At 43.4% G+C, this 23,090-nt stretch overlaps 1 protein-coding gene across 1 annotated transcript in view; it reads right to left on the bottom strand.

Moving 5' to 3' along the window:
* LOC145392425 (cytochrome P450 2J3-like) overlaps nt 1-23,090 on the bottom strand; it is a 181,576-nt gene that overhangs the window by 109,264 nt on the left and 49,222 nt on the right. Inside the window, 4 exon segments of the mRNA XM_080266833.1 lie at nt 1-33; nt 815-1,045; nt 14,966-15,135; nt 20,469-20,599. The exon segment at nt 1-33 is cut by the window's left edge and continues 79 nt beyond it. Coding sequence (XP_080122959.1) covers nt 1-33; nt 815-1,045; nt 14,966-15,135; nt 20,469-20,599 — 565 coding nt within the window.

The following is a 23,090-nucleotide window of genomic DNA, read 5'->3' as shown; positions in this document are numbered from 1 at the left end:
GTCGTCGCTAGCAATGCACTCCTTAATCTCCTCCTGAAAAGCGAGAAGTTTTTCATGTGATGGAAGTGGAGGATTGAAGTGAGACCGAGGGTGTTCTAGTATAATGAATGAGACTGCTTTGAGAAGGAAGGAGAGAGGGGGAGAAGACTGAGTACGAGGTGGAGGGGTGGGATTGAAAGGCATATGATGAGATTGGTGTGAGACTGAAGGAGAGAGGGGAAGAATGAAACCAAGGACGATGTGGAGGGTTGGAATGAAGAAGTATAGGGGATGTGAAGGGTTGGAGAGGAGAGGTGGATGAATGAAGGTGGTGTGAGATGGAAATGGGGCAGCCTGGTGGGGAAGGACAGGGGGACTATGGAGGTGATATGTTTGTGGCATACATTCAGACATGAATACATACAAACAAAGAGAGAGAGAGAGAGAGAGAGAGAGAGAGAGAGAGAGAGAGAGAGAGTCCTTCAACACGATCACGTCTTTTCCAGTTTTCTTGCCCCATCCAGATGATTTTATGAATTTTAGGACCTCTCGTGGTGAACGGGTTAACGAAGGCTCTATCTATAGTCTCCACAGTAAGAAGATACTGAACTAAGGAACACCGCTAGAGGGCAGAAAGAATGGGGTAGGAAAGACGGCATTGAAGTGAAGTGATTCTTTTTATCACGTTCATTTTGCCTCTGACACATTTTTTGATCCTCAGTACTTGCATCTCTCTCTCTCTCTCTCTCTCTCTCTCTCTCTCTCTCTCTCTCTCTCTCTCTCTCTAACTTTTACTCATCATTCTCCACTGGACTCATTTCCCCTGTTCCTTCACCTCTAAAAAAGCATTGATCTTGTTCACCGTGGCGAGTTCATTCTTCAGGACTGGGATGTAAGGGACGTATTTGCAGATGTTAGGCAGGAACCACACGGAGGATAACAGGTCCAAGTCTGCTGGCTGGATGAACGTCTCTAGGATCTTGTTCAGCTTGCTGTGGCCGTAGGGGTACCTCTTGCCCATCATCATCCTCCACAGCACATTTATCATGGACCGATTGAACAGCCGCTGTGTTGGGAAAGCAAGGCCGTGTCTTGAGTGGTTTATAGATGTCATAGCTTCTCTTCTTTTTTAAATTAATCAGTGCATTACACTTCAGTATTCTCTCGTGTTTTATTCATGTGTAATATGCAAAATAAATCGCCAAGGAAAGGGAGCTACGAAGCTTCTTATATCACCTAGTATTACTAAGCTGGAGATCTTAAAGGAAAAGGCAAAATCCTTGTGCTAAATGAAAAGATGTCCCTTAACTCGTAATGTATTTTACAATGCCACATGAACTAACGATCAGTTTGCATTCTTGGCCTTTTTTTTCCCCATCCCTGAGGCCAGCAGTCCTGCAACTGAATACACATCTCCACATGTCACCACTAGGGGTATGCAGGTGGAGCATGTTTCTGGCTCAGGGAATATGGGCACCCCTGCCGTGCATAGTTTCGGGTCACCCTCGTGCAAAGTGTAGCACTCTTTAGTCCATCAAAAAGGTAGGAGATGGGTGGTTACCATTGTCTCGGGAGGGACTACCGTGAAGTGACATGGGGCCATGGTCGGTATAGTTGCGGAAAGGAGTTTCTACACCCCCTCTACTACCTTCCTACCCTACCCTACCCCCTGACCAAAGGTGGCAATGTGGCAGTAGTAGTGAGGGTTTGAATGAATGAATGAGCCTCGTCCTGCTACGTGGGACGGAAGTGGTGATTGAGTTTTGCTATTGTTGATGCCGTTAATAATTTGCAGTATGGCCTTAAAAACAAATATGTGACTCCATGAATCATTACCATAATCATCATATGTAAAGTGAATGCTAATACAAAAGGCTTAAAGTAATATAACTTCACAAATTCTGTATGTTTAGTATTACATGCTGTGCAGACAGTAGCCATCATACACCAGCCAACCTTATTAAACAAACATTGAGTCTGGTGAATTCGAGCTGCTTCTTTGTGCAAACGATTCGAAATGTCCATGCACGACACGTATGAAAACCGATTATAAGTTTAATGCATAATATATGGCCAAGTTACAAGTTGCAGTCCATTTTCATTAGTAAAGATCAGACACTGATTATGCGGGTGATCGATAGGTGAGATCCATGGTAGTGTAAGGAAATATTGTCAGTATGATTAAATTATGATATGCAGTTTAAACCGATATGGCACGCCTAACAAATGCAAAGGAGACACATACACATCATGACAAGGAGTAAAATAAGCCCACTTGTAACGTTATTTCCACTATAATGGAGATTAGTTTTTCTCAGGGTTAGACACATATACTTACGCTACCCGCCATCGAACGTTGACATACCTGATATCTTGCGTCAACTCGTCCTATATATAGGCTAGCCTGTATATATCATCATCATCATTATTAGCCATTTAGAGTTCACTGCTGAACAAGGGCCTTCCCTTTCCTTTGCATGAATTCCTTATTAGGGCCAGTCTGGGCTAGGTTTTACCTACAATCTTCTCTATTAACCCCATCTCTTATATGATCGTTTTCTGCTACGCTGCCCATCTCGTGGAATCCAGTCAGTCATTCTTTCATTCCATTGGGTTTCCTTTAATATTGCGACGTGACCTGTCCATATATATATATATATATATATATATATATATATATATATATATATATATATATATATATATATATATATATATATATATTGTTACGGAACAGAGAAAGATAATGTACACTTTAAGTGAGAATACTAATAATCACTACTGTCCAGTAAAGGTCCATTTTCAAAATAAAAGAGTTAGGTAAAATTACAAGTTAAAGTTTAATGCTCAAACTAACAACAAAACATTCAGGACTCATAAGGATAATGTAATGGCAAAAACAGGTTAAATATATGGTTAACTGCAATAGCCTCTATTAACACGAAATTAGCATGAGTAAATTTATCTAAGTCAGCCCTGTTAAAATGAGATACCAGCTAATACTCAGTGAATGCCAGATATATTATTACAGATACAAAATATCAGAGATGGAAAACTCGATTCACTTTGGTGGCTCGAGTTTTTATGAGTCACTCACCGAAGAGAATCGGGTAGTTGAGTCACTCGATTCACCAAGTCAGTAGCCTGGCTGCAGCAATCGTTACTTCTGCCAGCCGACTAGCCGAGCAAGTCGGTGTTGGGTGAGAGAGTGTAGCTCGCTCGCTCAACACTCGGTTAATCATTGAATGTTGCCAACTCCCTCCTGTTTATTATTGACTAGCGTTTAACTATGGACCTGATGCAAGAAAATTTTAATTATCGGGGTAAAGAATGAAACACCTATATTACATAATTAAAAAAAAAAAACTTTACTATTCTGTTAAACAAATTGAATAAATGACATAATTAGAGCAAAAACAAACATAATCCATTAAACTGTGGCAGTTAAATTCTATGTTTCTATCTATTGGCCGACGCCATTATCCTCGATGGGGTTACCAAGACTGAATCGTCTCTAAACCAACCTTTCTCCCGCCAGACATGACCTTCCTCCCACTCAAACCCACTCGCCCTCATATTCCTCCTCACTCCATCCCTCCACCTCATTCTTGATCTCCCCCTACCACTAATCCCTCACACCTCACTCTCAATCTTTCACTCTCCATACATTTCATAATACTCTCTTTACAAATTAGCATTTAAAAAAAACAAGTTCACGAACCTTTATTGCTAGAATAAAACAGAAATGAAAAACACAGCGACCTGTTATTTAAAATCCTTCCCCATTCGTGAGTCACCAGTGACTCGGTGAGCCGGGCCTTGGCCGGGCCCCACCGCAAATGTCCGGGGTGGCCTGAGTCATGTAATTCGAGTTCTACGAAATCTTGTTCACACTCAATAATCGAGGCTGGAACACGTTGCCTGCAAGTGGTCCTGTGCTATGAGTGGTGATGTGTGCTCACACTACTGTTCATACCAATCAGTGGTGTGAACACTGAGCAATACTTATACCGCGACCGGGTATTTCAAACTCGTGAGTGGTGAGCCGGGTCGGGCCCCGCCACATTTGCCCGGAGCGGCCTGAGTCAGTCGAGTTCTAAAGTTATAAGTCACTCGTGACACTCGTGTCCATAACTCGAGGCTGAAACCCGCAGCCTGCCACGAGCTGAAGGTCTGGTCACTTGGTCAGTGTACAGCCAGTGATGGTGTGGTATGAGTGGTGGTGTATCCTCATGCCAGGCAGTGATATGAGCATTGCACATACCACTCTCGAGTCTCAACCGAAATATAATGTTAGAATATAAACTAATACTAAGTGAACGAGTTAATGAAAACAATGACTCGATACGCCCAATTCAGCTAAAGGAATCGTTCGATTTGAGCGATTGACTCGCGAGTCTTACATCACTACAAAATATTATTAATGATGGCTGACAAAGAACCTTTACATAAATTACAAAAACTTCACTAGGCCTAAAAATTAACAACTTATGCTATTCAGTACAAAAACAAAATGCAATAACACTCATACTCAAATTACACAGCAGTTAGATGGCTGGAGACTTCCTGAGCACTCACAAATAACTGCACAGGGGAGGACAGAGATGTGAACAAAATGAGGAGTAGATCTAAGTGGCAATTAATGTAGAGACTAAGCTCATTATATAGGGGCCGGCAGAGCTTGATACAACTTGTAAGAAGGACGCGCAAATGAAGCCATGGGGACAAAGAGTTGACAATCCTGCTCTGAACAACAGAAAGAACGACTTTACTATAACGGTAGAAGGGGGGAGTGAGGTAGAACATGCTCGTGATCAAACAGGCAGCACACTGTACGTTAGAATTACACAAAGGATGATGAAATCATAGGCTATGAACACCTCCCCACAAAGAAAAAGAAATTTACAAAGGAAATTTCTTATTACTCTAAAACAATCTGTCTAAAATCTAGATAAGCAATCTGCAATAACATTTTCTTTCCCCTTGATATGCTGTATGTCTAATGAATACCCCTGAAGAAGTAGACTCCATCTTGTCAATCTCTGATTTTTATCTTTAAACTTACTAAGGAATTTCAGTGGGTTATGATCGGTATAAATGACTATGGGGTCAAAACCAGAACACAAATAAAATGAAAAATGCTGTAAACCCAAAATCAAGGCCAAAAGCTCTTTCTCAATAGTTGAGTAGTTCTTTTGAGGTGGAGTGAACTTCTTACTGTAATAAGATACAGGATGTTCAATACCCTGATCATCCTCTTGCAGCAAAACAGCCCCAGCTCCTGTATCACTTGCGTCAACAGCCATCTTAAAAAGCTTAGCAAAATTTGAAGTAGTGAGCACTGGCTGACTTAATAGGATAGCTTTAAGTTTGGTGAAAGAGGATTCACAGTTATCGGTCCAGACAAATTTAACTCCCTTTTTCAGTAGGTCTGTAAGTGGTGATACAAGAATTGAAAAGTTAAGAACAAATCTCCGGTAATAACCTACCATTCCCAAGAATCTTTATAGCTCCTTCCTACTTTTAGGTCTGGGAAGATCACTTATAACCTGAACCTTAGCTCCTGGTGGTGCAACATGTCCATCACCAATTACATACCCAAGGTACTGAACTTTAGCTTGACCAAACTCACACTTTGATAAATTAGCTACAAGATTAGCATGAACCAAACGTTCAAGAAATTTACTGACATGGCATAGGTGATCTTTCCAGTTGTCACTGAAGATTAATACATCATCAATATAAACAACACACCCTGCCAAACCCTCTGTTACAACATTCATGAGCTTCTGAAATGTGGCTGGTGCATTCTTCATACCATATGGCATTGCAGAACATGCAAACGTCTTTCCTAGTGTTACAAAACATGAGATCTCCCTAGCACGTTCAGTCATAGGTACTTGCCAGTATCCCTTTAACAAATCAAACTTACTTATGTACCTAGCCTTTCCGATCTTGTCTATGCAATCTTCCACGCGAGGGAGAGGGTAAGTGTCTGTTTTGGTTATCTGATTAACACGTCTGTAGTCAATGCAAAGCCGCTGTGACCCACCTGGCTTAGGGACTAGAGTGACAGGAGAACTCCACTCGCTCTGACAGGGCTCAATCATCTTGTGGTCCAACAGGTAGCCAAGCTCCTTCTGGATGAGAGGAACTTTCACTGGGTTCACACGGTAAGGAGGCAATTTAATTGGCTTTGCGTCTCCAACATCGACATCATGCATCAACACAGTGGTTCTTCCTGGAGTGGCATGGAACACTTGCGGGTACTCCTGCAGTAATGCCGAAAACTCCCGCCTTTCCTCGGGAGCTAGATGAGAGAGCTTAGTCTGGAGATCATTCATGATATCAGGATTCTTCCCCAAACTATCACTCAGGCTCATCCCGCATGGGAGAGCTTCACTTGCAGACTCGGGTGGAACAGCTACAGTGCAGACTGGATTATTTTCGTCCCGCCTGTGATATAACTTTAGCATGTTGATGTGACAAAGTTGCTTGTTCTTTCTACGATCTGGTGTGGCGATGACATAGTTGACATCACTGAGTTTCTTCTCCACGAAATAAGGACCACTAAACTTGGCTTGAAGAGGTTGCCCATGCACTGGTAGCAGAATCAAAACCTGATCTCCTGGCTGAAAGTGGCGTAACCTGGACTTCTTATCATACCAAGTCTTCATCTTCTCCTGAGCAGCTCCTAAATTCTCTCTCGCCAGCTGTAAAGCAGTGGACAGCCGTTCTTTGAACTTCATCACATACTCCAGCAGGTTGACGTCATCTTCCTCCAACAGCCAGCATTCTTTGAGTAGCTTAAGGGGTCCTCTTACTTCATGGCCAAACAGTAGTTCAAAAGGTGAGAAGCCCAGTGATTCATTTGGAGATTCTTTTGCGGCAAACACAACGAATGGAAGACCTTTATCCCAGTCTTTCTGATGTTCCAAACAGTATTTCTTGAGCATCGATTTGAGTGTTTGATGATATCTCTCCAACGCTCCTTGGGTCTGGGGATGGTAAGCTGAAGACGTGATCTGGGAGATGCCCAACTCTTTCAGAGACTGCTTGAAAACATTTGACATGAAATTACTTCCCCGGTCTGACTGTACCTCCTTGGGCAGACCAGACTTTGTGAAGAACCCCTGCATTTCCTTAACCACGTTCTTTGCTGAGATATTTCTAAGTGGAATGGCTGCAGGATAACGAGTAGCCATATCAATCAGGGTCAGCACATAAGAAAATCCTGAAGAAGTCTTAGGAAGTGGGCCCACGATATCCACCAACACACGGGTGAAAGGCGCCTCAAAAGGAGGAATGGGAACTAGAGGTGCAACCTTTTTGGTCTGATTACACTTCCCCACAACTTGACAGGTGTGACAAGACTTACAATACCAGGAAACATCCCTGAAGATACCTGGCCAGTAAAAGTGTTTCAAAATGCGTGCCACAGTCTTCCTCACTCCAAGGTGTCCTGCCAAACTGGAATCATGAGCCACTCTAATGATATCCTGCCTAGTAGACTGTAGCACCAGTCGAGCAGGGCAGTACTCCCGAGGTGGATGGAAAGCTGATGACAGGGAGTGCTGGAGCTCCCGTTTCATCAGCCCTCAGGACTAGTTCCTGACCATCCCCCTTTGCTGAACTTTTTCAGTGTCTCAGTTACACAGAGAGTAGGCCAGCATGCTCTCCAGTACAAATTTCTCTATCTTCACCAAACTACATGCACAGTACACACTACACTTCCTATTCAAAATTCACCAAAAATGGCGTCAATTCACCCAGCCTCGGAGTCCCTAGGGGGGGGGACCATGAATGCCCCCGCCATCTGCCCCTCTCCCGGTGACGACTCGAGGTGCCTGGAACCACTGTCTGACTCTCTTCTTCTACATTTCTGCAACATTCGCGGCCTTTCATCTAACTTTCGCTCTGTTGAGCATCACCTCTCCTCCTCTAAGCCTCACCTTCTTTTTCTAATGGAGACTCAGCTGTCTGAGGCAACTGACAGCAAACCCTTTTCTGTATCCTCCTACTTTCTCTATACTCATTTCAAAGCCAAAGGTGGCTGTTGTGTATACATACGCAATGACTTATCTTGCTCTCGTGTGCCTGAACTTGATTCTTCTGAATTCTCCACACTCTGGCTTCGGCTTTCCTGTCATTCTCTGACTAAATATATCTGTGCTGTTTACTTATCCCCTAATTCTACTGACTATCAAAAATTCTTCGACTGTCTTACTTCTACGATCTAACACATTCTGTCCATTTCTCCTTTCTCTGAAATCTCCATTTTTGGAGATTTCAATGTTCACCACCACCTTTGGCTCTCCTCTCCTTTCACGGATCTACCTGGTGAACAAGCCTACATCTTTTCTATCCTTAATGACCTAGAGCAGCTTGTACAGCACCCTACCCGTATCCCTGACCGCCTTGGAGAGAGCTCCAACATACTTGACCTCTTCCTCACAACTAATCCTTCTGCTTAAACTGTTAATCTTTTCTCTCCGTTGGGCTCCTCCGATCACAACCTTATTACCTTAACCTGTCCTATCACTCCGGTACGGCCTGTGGACCCTCCAGGGAAACGTCGTCTGTGGCATTTTGGAGCCGCGGACTGGGAGGCCCTCAGGAAGTACTTCTTTGATTTTCCCTGGAATGATTATTGCTTCCATGGCCATGAGCCATCTGAGTGTGCCTTGCGCATTACGGAGGTTATTCTCTCGGGCATGGAAGCATACATTCCTTTCTCATATCCTTTGACTAACGCAAGAAAGCCTTGGTTTAATCACGCTTGTTCTAATGCTGTCCGCAACAAGGAGAAGGCCTACAAAAGGTACCGGAGCCAACCCACCCCTGAATCACATAATCTTTATGTTTCTGCCCGGAATCGTGCTAAGTCTGTCCTTCGCTCTACTAAAAATAATTTCATCCATACTAAATGCTCTCAACTCTCCAACTCGAATTCTTCCCGCTCCTTCTGGCACCTTGCCAAAAATCTTTCTAACAACTTTACCTCATCATCCTTCCCTCCTCTTTTCTACTCTGATGGTTCTGTAGCTATTTCTTCTACTGATAAAGCAGATCTCTTCGCACAGACTTTCTCCTCCAATTCCACCTTAGACGATTCCGGTGCTGTTCCTCCATCACTTCCCCCCTCTGACTTCCTCATGGCTGACATTAAAATTTCTTCAGTTGATGTATTTTCTGCCATCACTGGCCTCAGTACTAACAAGGCATATGGGCCTGATGGGGTCCCTCCTGTTGTTCTCAAGAACTGTGCTTCTGTGCTTACACCCTGCCTGGGCAAACTCTTTCGCCTTTGTCTGTCAACTTGTACCTTTCCTTCTTGCTGGAAGTTTGCTCTCATTCAGCCAGTCCCAAAGAAGGGTGACCACTCCCAACCCTCCAACTATCGTCCAATTGCTTTAACTTCCTGTATTTCAAAAGTTTTCGAGTCAATTCTTAATAGAAAAATTTTAAGGCATCTTTCCTATCGCAACCTTCTTTCCGATCGTCAGTATGGATTCCGTCAGGGACGCTCCACTGGCGATCTTCTCACCTACCTTTCAGACTCCTGGTCATCCTCCTTTCGGGACTTTGGCGAAAGCTTTGCCATTGCATTTGACATCTCAAAGGCTTTCGATCGAGTCTCATAAATCTTTAATTTCCAAACTGCCCTGCTACGGTTTCTATCCTTCTATCTGTGCCTTCATCGCTAGCTTCCTTTCTGGTTGTTCTATAGCCGCTGTTGTAGACGGCCATCGTTCTTCTCCTAGATCTATCAACAGAGGTGTTCCTCAGGGCTCTGTCCTACCACCAACTCTCTTCCTTTTATTCATCAATGATCTTCTAAGCTGTACATCTAACCCTATCCACTCATACGCTGATGACTCCACCCTTCACCTTTCCATTCGGTTCCCGCAACGCCCATCTCAACAGTTACTTCAAGAAACAAGGGATGAGGCTATGGCACACCTAATGTCTGACTTGGCTCATATCTCTGACTGGGGTAAAAATAATATGGTTGTCTTTAATGCATCTAAGACTCAGTTCTTACACCTATCAACCTGACAAAATCTTCCACAGGTATACCCACTAATGTTTAATAATATTCAGCTTAATCCTGCATCATCCTTGAACATGCTTGGGGTTTCATTTACTCGGGACTTATCTTGGAAAGATCATATTGCATCTCTTGTAAAATCTGCTTCCAAGAGATTGAGTGTGCTAAGCCGACTCCACTCTTTCTTTACCCCTGCACAATTGTTGACTCTATACAGGGGTTTTATCCGCCCCTGTGTGGAGTACAACTCTCATGTGTGGGGAGGCTCCCCACATACAGCTCTTCTCAATAGGGTGGAGTCAAAGGCTTTTCGTCTCATTAACTCTCTCTTACTGACTCCCTTCAACCTCTGTCTCTTCGCCGCACTGTTGCATCTTTATCTCTTTTCTATCGCTACTTTAATGGTCACTGCTCCTCTGAACTGTCTGCTTGCATTCCTCCACCTCTACGACGGGCGCGTAGCACCCGTCTGGCAGCAAACTCTCATCCCTTTTCTGTCCAACTCTCTAATGCAAGAGTTAACCGTTACTTCCAGTCTTTCATTTATGCAACAGGTCAGCTCTGGAACTGTCTCCCTCTGTCTGTATTTCCTGCTGCCTATGATCTCCAGTCTTTCAAACGTAGTGTGTCCAGGCATCTCAAAATGATCGGATCTTGAATTTGGCTCTCTATTGTATTTTGTTTTTCTCTTGGAGGGAACTGTTACTGCGGGCTCATGGCCTTTGGTTCCTTCTTCCTCGCATAAAAAAAAAACAAAAAAAAAACACGAGGGATGACAACTTGATGTACAACCTCCCATTCACAGTCGGCTGATGCTGTTGGGGGTCTCCACTTCCTCATAAGTACTCCTGACTTTATATAATAACAAGTAGAAGCACCAGCTGACTCCTCCTCACTGCAAGCAGAGTTAGCTAGACCCCTCAACTCAGGGTCAGCAACCTGCAACTCAACCAACTCTTGACGAGACAAATTATCAACACTACGGGGTACTGCCTCATCTGGTGAGTGGTCCAAATTAGCAAGACAAGTGTCAGCTAGGATAACATCATCATCATCATTATCCTCTAAGTCACCAGTAACTTTAGACTTAGCCCTAGTGACAGCACATGCAGGGAACACATCAGGAACATCAAAATCCTGGGCCGCAGCCACTGGCTTACTAGACAACTGAGGAGCTGGACACACTTGACTTCCACCAATATCATTTCCAAGTAAGAAAGTTACACCTGACATTGGGAGTGTCTCAACCAACCCAACCATAACGCACCACAACCACCTCACATCCACACCACTATCACTTCATACCCCATCCCCACACACACACTACCATCACCTCACACCTACACCACCACCACTTCAAATTCCATCCCACCACCCAAACACACTACCAGCACCTCACACTCCATCCCCCCCACACATACCACCACCACTATTTTAGATTTTATACTTAACACGTAGTATATACTTCTTGTATACTGGTACTGTATGTAAGCAGAGTACATTTATTGGCGATGAACTTTTAGGCCTACGCCTATCAAATCAATACTTTGTCTAGCCACCATCATTTTCTATTGCAGCCTGTAACCTGCTAGGCATGGGCGAGATGTGGTTGTATGTATGAGGACTGCTGGGGCTTGATAGCAGGCTGTGAAGCCTAAGCCCAGAGTCGGACACATAAAAAAAAAAATGTCCATTGCGACGGAACAGTTCCCACTCCTCTATGGTGAGCAACGCGATATTGAATTGCTGCAGTGGCCGAGGAAAGGATGCGACCTCAACCCCATTGAGAATGCTTGGGGAAATATTGTCAACTAGTGGGAGGAGGGCAGGGAACGAACTCGCCAACGTCTCCTCCAGCACACCATGGAAGAGTGGGAACTGTTCCGTCGTAATGGACATCTAATTTAAAACCACGTCTCGTCCATGCCCAGCATGTTACAGGCTGTAATAGAAAATGATGGTGGCTGGACAAAGTATTGATTGACAGGCGTAGGCCTATAAGTTCATTGCCAATAAATGTACTCTGCTTACATACACAAATACAAGAAGTATATACTATGTGTTAAGAATAAAATCTAAAATAGTGGTGGTGGTATGTGTGGGGGGGATGGTGTGAGGTGCTGGTAGTGTGTTTGGGTGGTGGGATGGAATTTGAAGTGGTGGTGGTGTAGGTGTGAGGTTGTGTGGGTGTGAGGTGATGGTAGTGTGTGGGGGGGGGATGGGGTATGAAGTGATCGTGGTGTGGATGTGAGGTGGTTGTGCTGTGTGTGTGTGTGTGTGTGTGTGTGTGTGTGTGTGTGTGTGGGTGTGAGGTGCTGAAAGTGTGGCGTGGGGGATGGGGTATGAAGTGATCGTGGTGTGGGTGTGAGGTGGTGGTGTGGGGGATGGGATGTGAGGTTGTATGGGTGTGGCGGACGTGGTGATCAAGTGGTTTGGGTGTGGTGGATGGGGTGTCGGTGTGGGGGAATGAGTGTGAGGTGGTGCCGTGGGCATCATCAATGTAAATAATATTACTTTTGATAACAGGGTTATATTGTTGTAACACTGACCAGTTAGGGTAGTTGTTAGTTAACCATTGTATAGTTTATTTAGAAAGATGTGCAGGAAAAAAAAATGGTATCCCAGGTAGCAATAAATCCTTGCGACTTCCGCTGGAAAACATTATATTATTATCTAATAAAAATACAATGGGTTAATGTGTTAAATTGTTTTGACCCAATAAGCACATTTTGCTACTTGTAGTCAGTCATATATATGTTGTATATGAAACATGATATGAGTAGGTAAATGATGTTATACATAAGGGTGTGCTAATCCTGACGTAATGAACATTAGACTAATGCTTTCCATATGTATTATCTGCTCACGAGTTTAAAGCGGTGGTGGATTAAACAACTGTTTCGAGTGAAGAATGAGGTAGTAGAGGAGTTGTTTCCTAGGTTTGCGGGGAGGGAGGAATGCTTGACCAATGAAAAACACTGTTGGGTATATCGATAAATATGTTGCCAGGGACTGCACTCCATATACTTGAAAAGGCAATATCGTATTAGTAGCCTATAAATAGTCATAATTTCAGTCGTGAGACTTAAGTAAGTTACGCAAGTCAAGAGTAGGTGAATATATTAATCATAGCATAGCTATGTCTTTGTTTGATTCGGGGGATGCACTTGGGTATATAGTGACAAGTATAATTGAATTATATATATATATATATATATATATATATATCCCATTGGAGCCCAGTGTCCAGAGTATTGGACAAAACTGGGATTTTTCAAGTCTTTATAAAGTAGGGAACCCCGGGTAAGGACCTATGAGCTTCGCGACTATGAGCCGATAGGCGGAAGACGATACACTTAGTGCCCTCCCAGTGCATTGCCTCGCCCAGCACCCCTGGGATCCAATGGTATATATATATATGCAGGTCATGTAGCAATATTAAAGGAAACCCGATGGAGTAAAAGAATGACTTACTGGATTCCACGAGATGGGCAGCGTAGCAGAAAACGATCATATAAGAGATGGGGTTAATAGAGAAGATTGTAGGTAAAACCTAGCCCAGACTGGCCCTAATAAGGAATTCATGCAAAGGAAAGGGAAGGCCCTTGTTCAGCAGTGAACTCTAAATGGCTAATGATGATGATGATACATACAGGCTATATATAGGACGAGTTGACGCAAGATATCAAGTATACCAACGTTCGATGGCGGGTAGCGTAAGTATATGTGTCTAACCCCGAGAAAAACTAATCTCCATTATAGGGGAAATAACGTTACAAGTGGGCTTATTTTACTCCTTGTCATGATGTGTATGTGTCTCCTTTGCATTTGTTAGGCGTGCCATATAGGTTTAAACTGCATATCATAATTTAATCATACTGACAATATTTCCTTACACTACCATGGATCTCACCTATCGGTCACCCGCATAATCAGTGTCTGATCTTTACTAATGAAGATGGACTGCAACTTGTAACTTGGCCATATATTTTGCATTAAACTTATAATCGGTTTTCATACGTGTCGTGCATGGACATTTCGAATCGTTTGCACAAAGAAGCAGCTCGAATTCACCAGACTCAATGTTTGTTTAATAAGGTTGGCTGGTGTATGATGGCTACTGTCTGCACAGCATGTAATACTAAACATACAAAATTTGTGAAGTTATATTACTTTAAGCCATTTGTATTAGCATTCACTTTACATATAATGATTATGGTAATGATTCATGGAGTCACATATTTGTTTTTAAGGCCATACTGCAAACTATTAACGGCATCAACAATAGCAACACTCAATCACCACTTCCGTCCCACTTAGCAGGACGAGGCCCATTCATAGAGACATACATAACTACTGCCACGCTGCCTTCCACATTTGGCCAGGGGGTAGGGTAGGGAGGTAGTAGAGGGGGTGTAGAAACTCCTTTCCGCAACTGTACGTGTCCTTTCACAACACTTCCAGTAGGGGAACTCAACCACATTTACCAAGTGTCCATAATCCAGTTTGAAACTGCTTCTCACATATATCCCTTATACATAGTTCATTTTCTCTCCATTTTTCCTGCTCCTTGCCATGTTAAAGGGCTTTGTTCCGATCCTGGTGAGGCTACCTGCTTGTCACAGGAAGGCAGCTCCTTGCATGTTGTTTAGTGGATTTGCTCGACCAGACAGACTGGGGTAGAGCAGCACCAGAAACAACAACTACTTCACCACTGCGGCGCTAATACCCATCGTCCATTCTTAATGCATGCTAGGGCTTATTCATGACCCAACCTAGCCTACCTTCATTGGGATGGAATGTTCCCAAAACCAAACTACATTAACCTAAGTTACTCATAATCAGACTTGAGTCAACCCTTCCTAACCTAACCTAATCCAACCAAATCTACCCAGACCAACCCAATCCAACCCGCCCTAACCTATTGTACGGTACCTTCATTAGGATGGGCTTGTCCCCCTGCTTGGTGATGTCGTCCAGCAACTCGGTTATCTCCTCCAGCATGATAGGCTCGTAGCTGGTCTTGCCGAAACCCAAGTCACGTAGCTGGTGGAGGAGGAACCGACGCTGCTCCTGCCACAGCTCTCCCCACGCCCCGCTGATGCCTGTGGGATGTTGCTGTATTGCGTCACACCTACTTACACATACACATATACATACACACACATACACATGCGCATGTATATATGTTCACACATATACACATGCGCATGTATATATGTTCTCACACATACACATGCTTACACGTACACACACATACAAGTACACATACACGTACACACATACGCATACATATATATACACAGCTCAGCCTACGACACAGTGATACTCATGAGGCGTATTGCATTCCAACACACACACACACACACACACACACACACACACACACACACACACACACCAATTAGCACCGGTTCGAAAAATAACTCCTAAACATAATTAAATCGCAAGAAGAAAAATATGGTACTTCATCGGAATAAAGTAAATACGTATAAAAAGTTCTCAGCATTTAAGAATACGTGGGGGAAGGGAGGCAAAAATAAATAGTGAGGGAAAAGAGGAATGTAGAGAATAGAGAGAGGTGGTGATGGGGCAAGGGAGTGGAGTGGGAATCATAGAATGGGTAGTAAAGTAAGCAGAGACAGAAATATGTGAAGTGGGAAGTAAGAAGTGGCGAGGATGGATTGGAATGGTGATGGATAGAGTGTGTTTGCCTTCACCTGAGAGAACTGGCCCACTCCCGGAACTTTACTAACACAGTATGTCGCCATTATGTGAAATTCGAGCGTTCGTTATGGGGTAGCAATGGTTCTCCCTGGTTACTAGTCAAGTCTGACTACACTTGACAATATACTGATTTGTAAGGGGCTGGGGATCTGTGCCAGGTTACAGCAAACGTGTAACTGCGTGGCAGGAGAGGAACGGTATGTCTCGTAAAAAATTAACCTTTCAATCTGATGTTCCATTTTTCTTTTTTTAATGCAAGGAAGAAGGAACCTAAGGCCAGGAGCCTGCAAACTGTTTCCTCCAAGAAAAAGCAAACAAGATAACAGGGAGCTAAATTCAAGATCCGTTCATTTCGAGATGCCTTGACTCACTGCGTTTGAAAGAAAGGAGATCATACACAGTAGGAAATACAGAAGAAGGGAGACAGTTCCAGAGTTGACCTGTTGCATAAATGAAAGACTGGGAATAACGGTTAACTCTTGCTTTAGAGAGCTGGACAGAAGAGGGACGAGAGTTTGTTGCTAGACGGTTGCTACGTGCCCGCCATAGCTGTGATGGGTTGCAGGTAGATAGTTCAGAGGAGCACTGACAGTTGAAGTAGCGACAGAAAAGACATATAGATGCAACTGTGTGGCGAAGAGACAGAGGTTGAAGGAAGCCAGTAAGAGGAGAAGAGTTAATGAGACGAAATGCCTCTGACTCCACTCTGGTGAGAAGCGCTGTATGGGAAGCCTCCCCACACATGAGGGTTGTACCCTACACAGGGGCGAATAAAACCCGTGCATAAAGCTAATATTCATGCAGGGTTAAAGAAGGTATGGAGTCGGCTTAGCACACCTAAGCTCTTGCAAGCAGAATTTGCAATACAGATAATATGATCTTTCCAAAATAAATCCCGAGAGAATGAAACCCCAAGTATATTGAAAAATGATGCAGGAGTGAGCTGGATATTGTTAAAAATTAAAGGGTTCTCCTATGCAAGATTCTGTCTGGTTGATAGATGTAAGAACTGAGTTATTGATGCATTTAAGCCAACAAGATTATTTTTTCGCCAGTCATCATTATGAGCCAAGCCAGACATTTGGTATGCCATAGCCTCACCGCTTGTTTGTTAAGTAAGTGCTGAGATGGATGCTGCGGGAAGCGAATGGAAAGGTGAAGGGTGGAGTCATCAAAGTATGAGTGGATAGGGTTAGATGTGCAGCTTAGAAGGTCATTGATGAAAAAAAGGAAAAGAGTTGGAGTTAGGAGAGAGACCTGAGGAACACCACTTTCGATAGCTCGAGGAGAAGAACAGAGGCCGTCTACAGTAGCAGGTATGCAATGACAAGAAAGAAAGCTAGCATAGATAGAAGGATAGAAACCGTAGGAGGGTAGTTTGGAAATTAAAGATTTATGCCAGACTCGATTGAAAGCCTTTGAGATGTCCAGTGCAATGGCAAAGGTTTCGCTAGAGTCCAGAAAGGAGGATGACCAGGAGTCTGAAAGGTAGATGAGAAGATCACCAGTGAAGCGTTCCTGATGGAGCCCACACTGACAATCAGAAAGAAGGTTATGATAGGAAAGATGCTTTTTTTTTCATGAATAGACTCGAAAACTGTTAAAATACAGGATGTCAAAATTTGGGCGATAGTTAGAGGGATGCGAGTGGTCACCTTGGGACAGGCTGAATGAGAGCAAACTTCCAACAAGATGGAAAGGTGGAAGTTGGTAGACAAAGGCGAAAGAGTTGACCTATGTAGGATATAAATACAGAAGCACAGTTTTCGAGGACAACAGGAGGGACCCCATAAGGCCCATATGCCTTGTTAGTAATGAGGCCAGTGATGGCAGACAATTCATCAATTGAGGAAATTTTAATGTCAGCCATGAGGAAACCAGAGAGGGGAAATGATGGAGGGACAGCCCTGGAATCTTCTAAGGTGGAACTGGATGAGAAAGTCCGAGTGAAGAGATTGCTTTAAAAGTAGAAGAAATAGGTACAGAGCCACCAGAGTAGAAAAGGGGAGGGAAGGACGATGAGGCAAAGTTGTTAGAAGGGTTTATGCAAGGTGTCTGCAGGAATGGGAAGAATTCGAGGTGGAGAGTTTAGAGCATTTAGTGTGGATGAAATTATTTTTAGCAGAGTGAAGAACAGGCTTAGAAACATCCCAAGCAGAAACATAAAAAAGATGAGATTTGGGGGTGGGTTGGCTTTGGTACCTTTTGTATGCATTCTTCTTGTTGTGGACAGCATTAGAACAAGCGTGATTGAACCAAGTTTTATTTTGCATTAGTCAAGGGACATGGGAGAGGAATGTGTGCTTCCATGACCGAGAAAATAACCTCTGTAATGTGCAAGGCATGTTGAGATGGGTCTCGTCAGGAAATTCAAAGAAGTACTGTCTTAGGGCCTCCCAATCAACAGCTCCAAAGTGCCACAACCAGCGCTTCTTTGGAGAGTCCACAGGCCATACTGGAGAAATAGGACAGGTTAAGGTGATAAGGTTGTGATTGGAGGAGCCCAGTGGAGAGGAAAGATTAACAGCATAAGCAGAAGGATTAGTTTTAAGTAAAAGGTCAAGTATGTTGGAACCCTCTCCAAGGCGGTCAGGGATACGGGTAGGGTGCCTTACAAGCTGCCTTAAGGCATTAAGGATAGAAAAAAAAGGAGGCTTGTTCACCATGTGCAGCACTGAAAGGAGAGGAGAGCCAAAGGTGGTGGTGAACATTGAAATCTCCTAGAATGGAGATTTTCGAGAAAGGAGAAACTGATAGCATGTGTTCCATCTTAGATGTAAGATAGTCAAAGAATTATTCATAGTTGGTGGTAGGTGGGGATGCTCACCATCCACTCACTCCATGTAGTGCTGCTTTGGGTGTCTGCCCTTTCCTCTCTCTCTTCCTTCCTCTTCTGTCTTTCTTTCCTTCATTCTTTCCTCTTCCTTCTGCCTACAGGTGACTTTACACTCTCTCTTCTTTCTTTTCATCACTCTTTCCTCTTCTTTCTGCCTATGGGTGACCCTACACTGAGTGACGAGTCAATTGGTTTCCTGTACACCAGAAAACCATTTACTATGCTGGTGGTAACCATGTAACCAAATTATGGCGCCTGGTGGTTTAGTAGGTTATTAAGGCGTTCCAATCGAATTGAGCCTGTGTAAGTTTTTATCCAAGGGGTCGTTGGGGTTTATTGCTCACGTAATACCACTCAGGGATAAGTGAGGCCTGTTACTGTCAACTTCCCTAGCCTTGAGCTCCTATGCTTCTCATGGGATGGCATAGGATTGGATAATGAATGGATGCATGTAAAATCAGGGGATAAGTAAACTGGACAGATAAATTTAGTCAATGAATGACAGGAAAGCTGAGGTCGGAGAGTAAAGAATTCAGAAGATTCAAGTTCAGGAACAACAGAGGAAAATATTTCATTTCGTACATATACACAACTGCCACCTTTGGCTTTGAAGTGAGTATAGAGAAAATGGGAAGATGCAGAGATGTGTTTGCTATCAGTCGCCTCAGACAGCTGAGTCTCAGACAGGAAGAGAAATTGAGGTTTAAAAGAGGAGAGGTGGTGCTCAACAGAGAGAAAGTTAGAGGAAAGGCTGCGAATGTTGCAGAAATGAAGAAGAAATGAGTTAGACAGTTGTTCCAGGCATCTCTTTGGGTCGTCACCGGGAGAAAGGAGGATGCCTGGGGCGTTGATGGTCTCTCCCCCAGGGGGACTCCAAGGCTTGGTTATAAGACACCATTTTTATTGAAGCTTGAATAGGAAGTGTAGAGTGTAATGTACATGTAGTTTGGTGTTGGCAGTTAAGAGACTCTTGTATTGGAAAGTAAGCTGGGCTACTCACTGTGTTAAAGAAAAACTGAAAAAGTTCAACAAAGGGGGATGGTCAGGAACTAGTTCTGAGGGCTGATGAAACGGGAGCTCCAGCTCTCCATGTCATCAGCTTTCTATCCACCTTGAGAGTACTGCTCTGCTCGACTGGTGCTACAATCTACTTCCAATTTTATTTCATTCTTGAGTTTCTAAGTCGACTTTCTTAATCTTATCAAGGGTCTGTTGGTGAAATGGTTAATGGAGGCTGTATCTAATCCCTCCTTTTCGAAAACTGTCATATGTGCTGAAGAAAATACACTAGCTGTTGCAGGATTATAGAAAACAATAAAGTATTTGGAGAGAAAAGATTAACTCTGTATGGGAACGATAATGACGACGTAAAGGTACAAGTTAGTGTGCATCTAGAACTTTGATGGGAGGGATGGAGGACAAAAATGAAAAGGGTGGATGGAATAGTGCGGGCAAGACAGGCTTGGGTGGTGGTGTAAGGTGGGGCATGGCTTGGAGAATACACCCTGTTCAGACTGGCACTGTAGGTGGGGTGGGTGGGTGAGGTAAAAATAAATGTAGAAATATTCTCCAATAATAAGAGAAACAAGAATATAGGGATGCAGCATTCCTGGACAGTTAAGGTCAGCATCTGTTCTACAGCTGCACTGCAGCTTATTCGCAGTCAGCGCATGTCCGTCTTTTTCCTCCTTGACGCATTTCATCAACAAGCGTCATCCATGGGCAGAGAAGCATGCCAAACTTCCTTCACATTAGGAGCAGAGACTAGTGTAGGAAATTGAGAAGTAGAGGAGTTGAACTATTGAATGAATCTGTCTCCGGCTGTACGTGACGTCTTGTTATAGAAGACAAACAAAAATCTCCATTTGTACATACCAAGGTTGCCATTACGGCCATTGGTGGTGGTGTAGTTCCTTGCTGTTGAAAACATCATCTCCGGACGGCCTGCTGTGACTCTCTTTGCGAACACCTCTTTCAGTGTGCTCACCCCACTCACCAACACAAGCCTGTCCGGTATATCATCATCATCATATCATCATCATCATCATCATCATCACTATTACCAGTACCATCATCATCATGAGTACAGTACCAATATAATCGTCATCATCACCAGCACCAACATCATCATCATCACCATCACCAGTATCATCATCATCATCATTCTCGGTTTTACGTCCACTTTCTATGTTGAACGAGTCATACGGATTTATCTGATAACATGGACATGTGTAGTCAGGTGAACCGATGTGACGATGTAGCAAGAAATAAGTGTTATCATGGGCGTCCATTACTATAAAGAGTGAATGAGATTAGAACCCCCCTTCCCTACCCATCCCTAAATTAATATACCATAAGACTAATTTCAGAGATAATGTGGTTTTAGGTAATAGGTTACGTGTATATTTGAACACAATTGCCCTGCTCAGAAATTATTTTTGTATTGACAGAACTATAAGTTCTTGTACACACACACACACACACACACACACACACACACACACACATATATATATATATATATATATATATATATATATATATATATATATATATATATATATATATATATATATATATATAGTAGATAGACACACTGATTGATTGATTGATTGATTGACAGATAGATATAGATACAGATATCAACAGAGAGAGAGAGGGAGATATATATATATATATATATATATATATATATATATATATATATATATATATATATATATATATATATATATATATCTTATTGGATCCCAGGGTTCCTGGGCGAGGCACCGTGCTGGGAGGGTACTAAGCGTACCACCATCCACCTATCAGCTCATATTCGCTAAACGCAAAGGTCCCTACCCGGGGGTTCCCCACTTCATTAACTTTTGAAAATTCCAGGTTCTGTCCTGTATTGGGGACACTGGGTTCCAATGCGTTAAAGAAGTTGACAGATTTGCCAGTCAATAACCCATTGGATCCCAGGGTTCCTGGGCGAGGTACCGTGCTGGGAAGATACTAAGCTTACCGCCATCTGCCTAACGGCTCAGAGTCGCGAAGCTCATATTTCCCTACCCGGGCGTTTTCTTGCTTCATTAACTTTCGAAAAATCCCAGTTCTGCCCTATACTGGGGACACTGGGCTCCAATGGGTTCAATATATATATATATATATATATATATATATATACCTAGGCTGCTTCCCCCAAGGAAAGGGAGGTAGCCGAGACAGGACGACACACTCCCCATTTACTCATCCATTCAAACACATTCATTCGCATCTTAGCCCCCAAAGGGGGGAACGGACAGATCCTCACCGCACCACACCCCACAAGGGTCAACTGTGCAATGCAATCAGTGACATCCGCAGCAGGGCCCGACAGCAGAACTGGTTTACCCCTGCCACATCATAACAGACCCATCCCCTTACCCGCACCTGACCTGACTAGCTGATCAGATCAAGTGCGGGAGAATATCCCCTCAGGGCTGCGTCATCACTTATTCATTCACAATTTCTCTCCATTTATTTCTGTCACGCACAGCCACTCTTCCTTGCTCAACAGACATCCCTCTCGCATCCAACGCTCTCTTCACACTGTCCATCCATCCTATTCGTGGTCTTCCTCTCAGCCTTACACCTCTCACATCAGATCTAGTTATCTTTTTCACCAATCACTCATTATCCATTCTCTCTATATGCCCAAACCATCGCAACACCCTCTGCTCAACTCTACCAGCCATCTCCCGAACAACTCCAGTTCTCCTTCGCACTTCATCATTTTGCACCCGATCCATACGCGTCACTCCACACATACTCCTCAGACACCTCATCTCCATTACATTCAAACTTTTCCTCTCTGCTACACCCATATTCCATGTTTCAGCCCCATATAACGCAGTCGGTACCACAACACCCTCATACAGCCTTCTCTTTACATCCATTCTAAGCAAACGACATTTAAACACTTTTTTCATTCCTCCCAGCACCTTTCCTACTTCATTTATTCTAAACTTCACTTCTGCATCTATTCTTCCATCCACAGCAACATGTGACCCTAGATATTTAAAACAATCTACCTCCTCAAGCAACTCACCATTCATAACTATATTCATCCCCCTACCATCTATCAACCTCGTATATTTCATCACTTTACTCTTATTCTCATTTACTTTCAATTTCCTCCTTTCACACACCCTTCCAAACTCCTCTGCCAACTGTCTTAATCTCTCCTCTGAATCAGTCACCAGTGCAGTATCATCTGCAAACAGCAGCTGCTTCAGATTCCACTCTCCACCATCAACATTCACCAGACTCAGACCTCCACCTAAAACTCTTGCATTCACCTCCCTTACAACACCATCCATGTAAATATTAAACAACCAAGGCGACATCACACATCCCTGTCGCAGCCCCACTCTTACGGGAAACCAATCACTCACAGCATTTCCCACTCTTACACACGCTCTACTATTTACATAAAAACTTTTCACCCCTTTTAGTAACCTACCATCAAGT

The sequence above is a fragment of the Coenobita brevimanus genome, chromosome 22 (assembly GCF_032717465.1).
Source record: "Coenobita brevimanus isolate Jiangsu-jjx chromosome 22, ASM3271746v2, whole genome shotgun sequence".
NCBI lineage: Eukaryota > Metazoa > Arthropoda > Malacostraca > Decapoda > Coenobitidae > Coenobita > Coenobita brevimanus.
The sequence above is the reverse complement of the archived record's forward strand: the minus strand, read 5'-3'. Positions and strand labels throughout refer to the sequence as shown.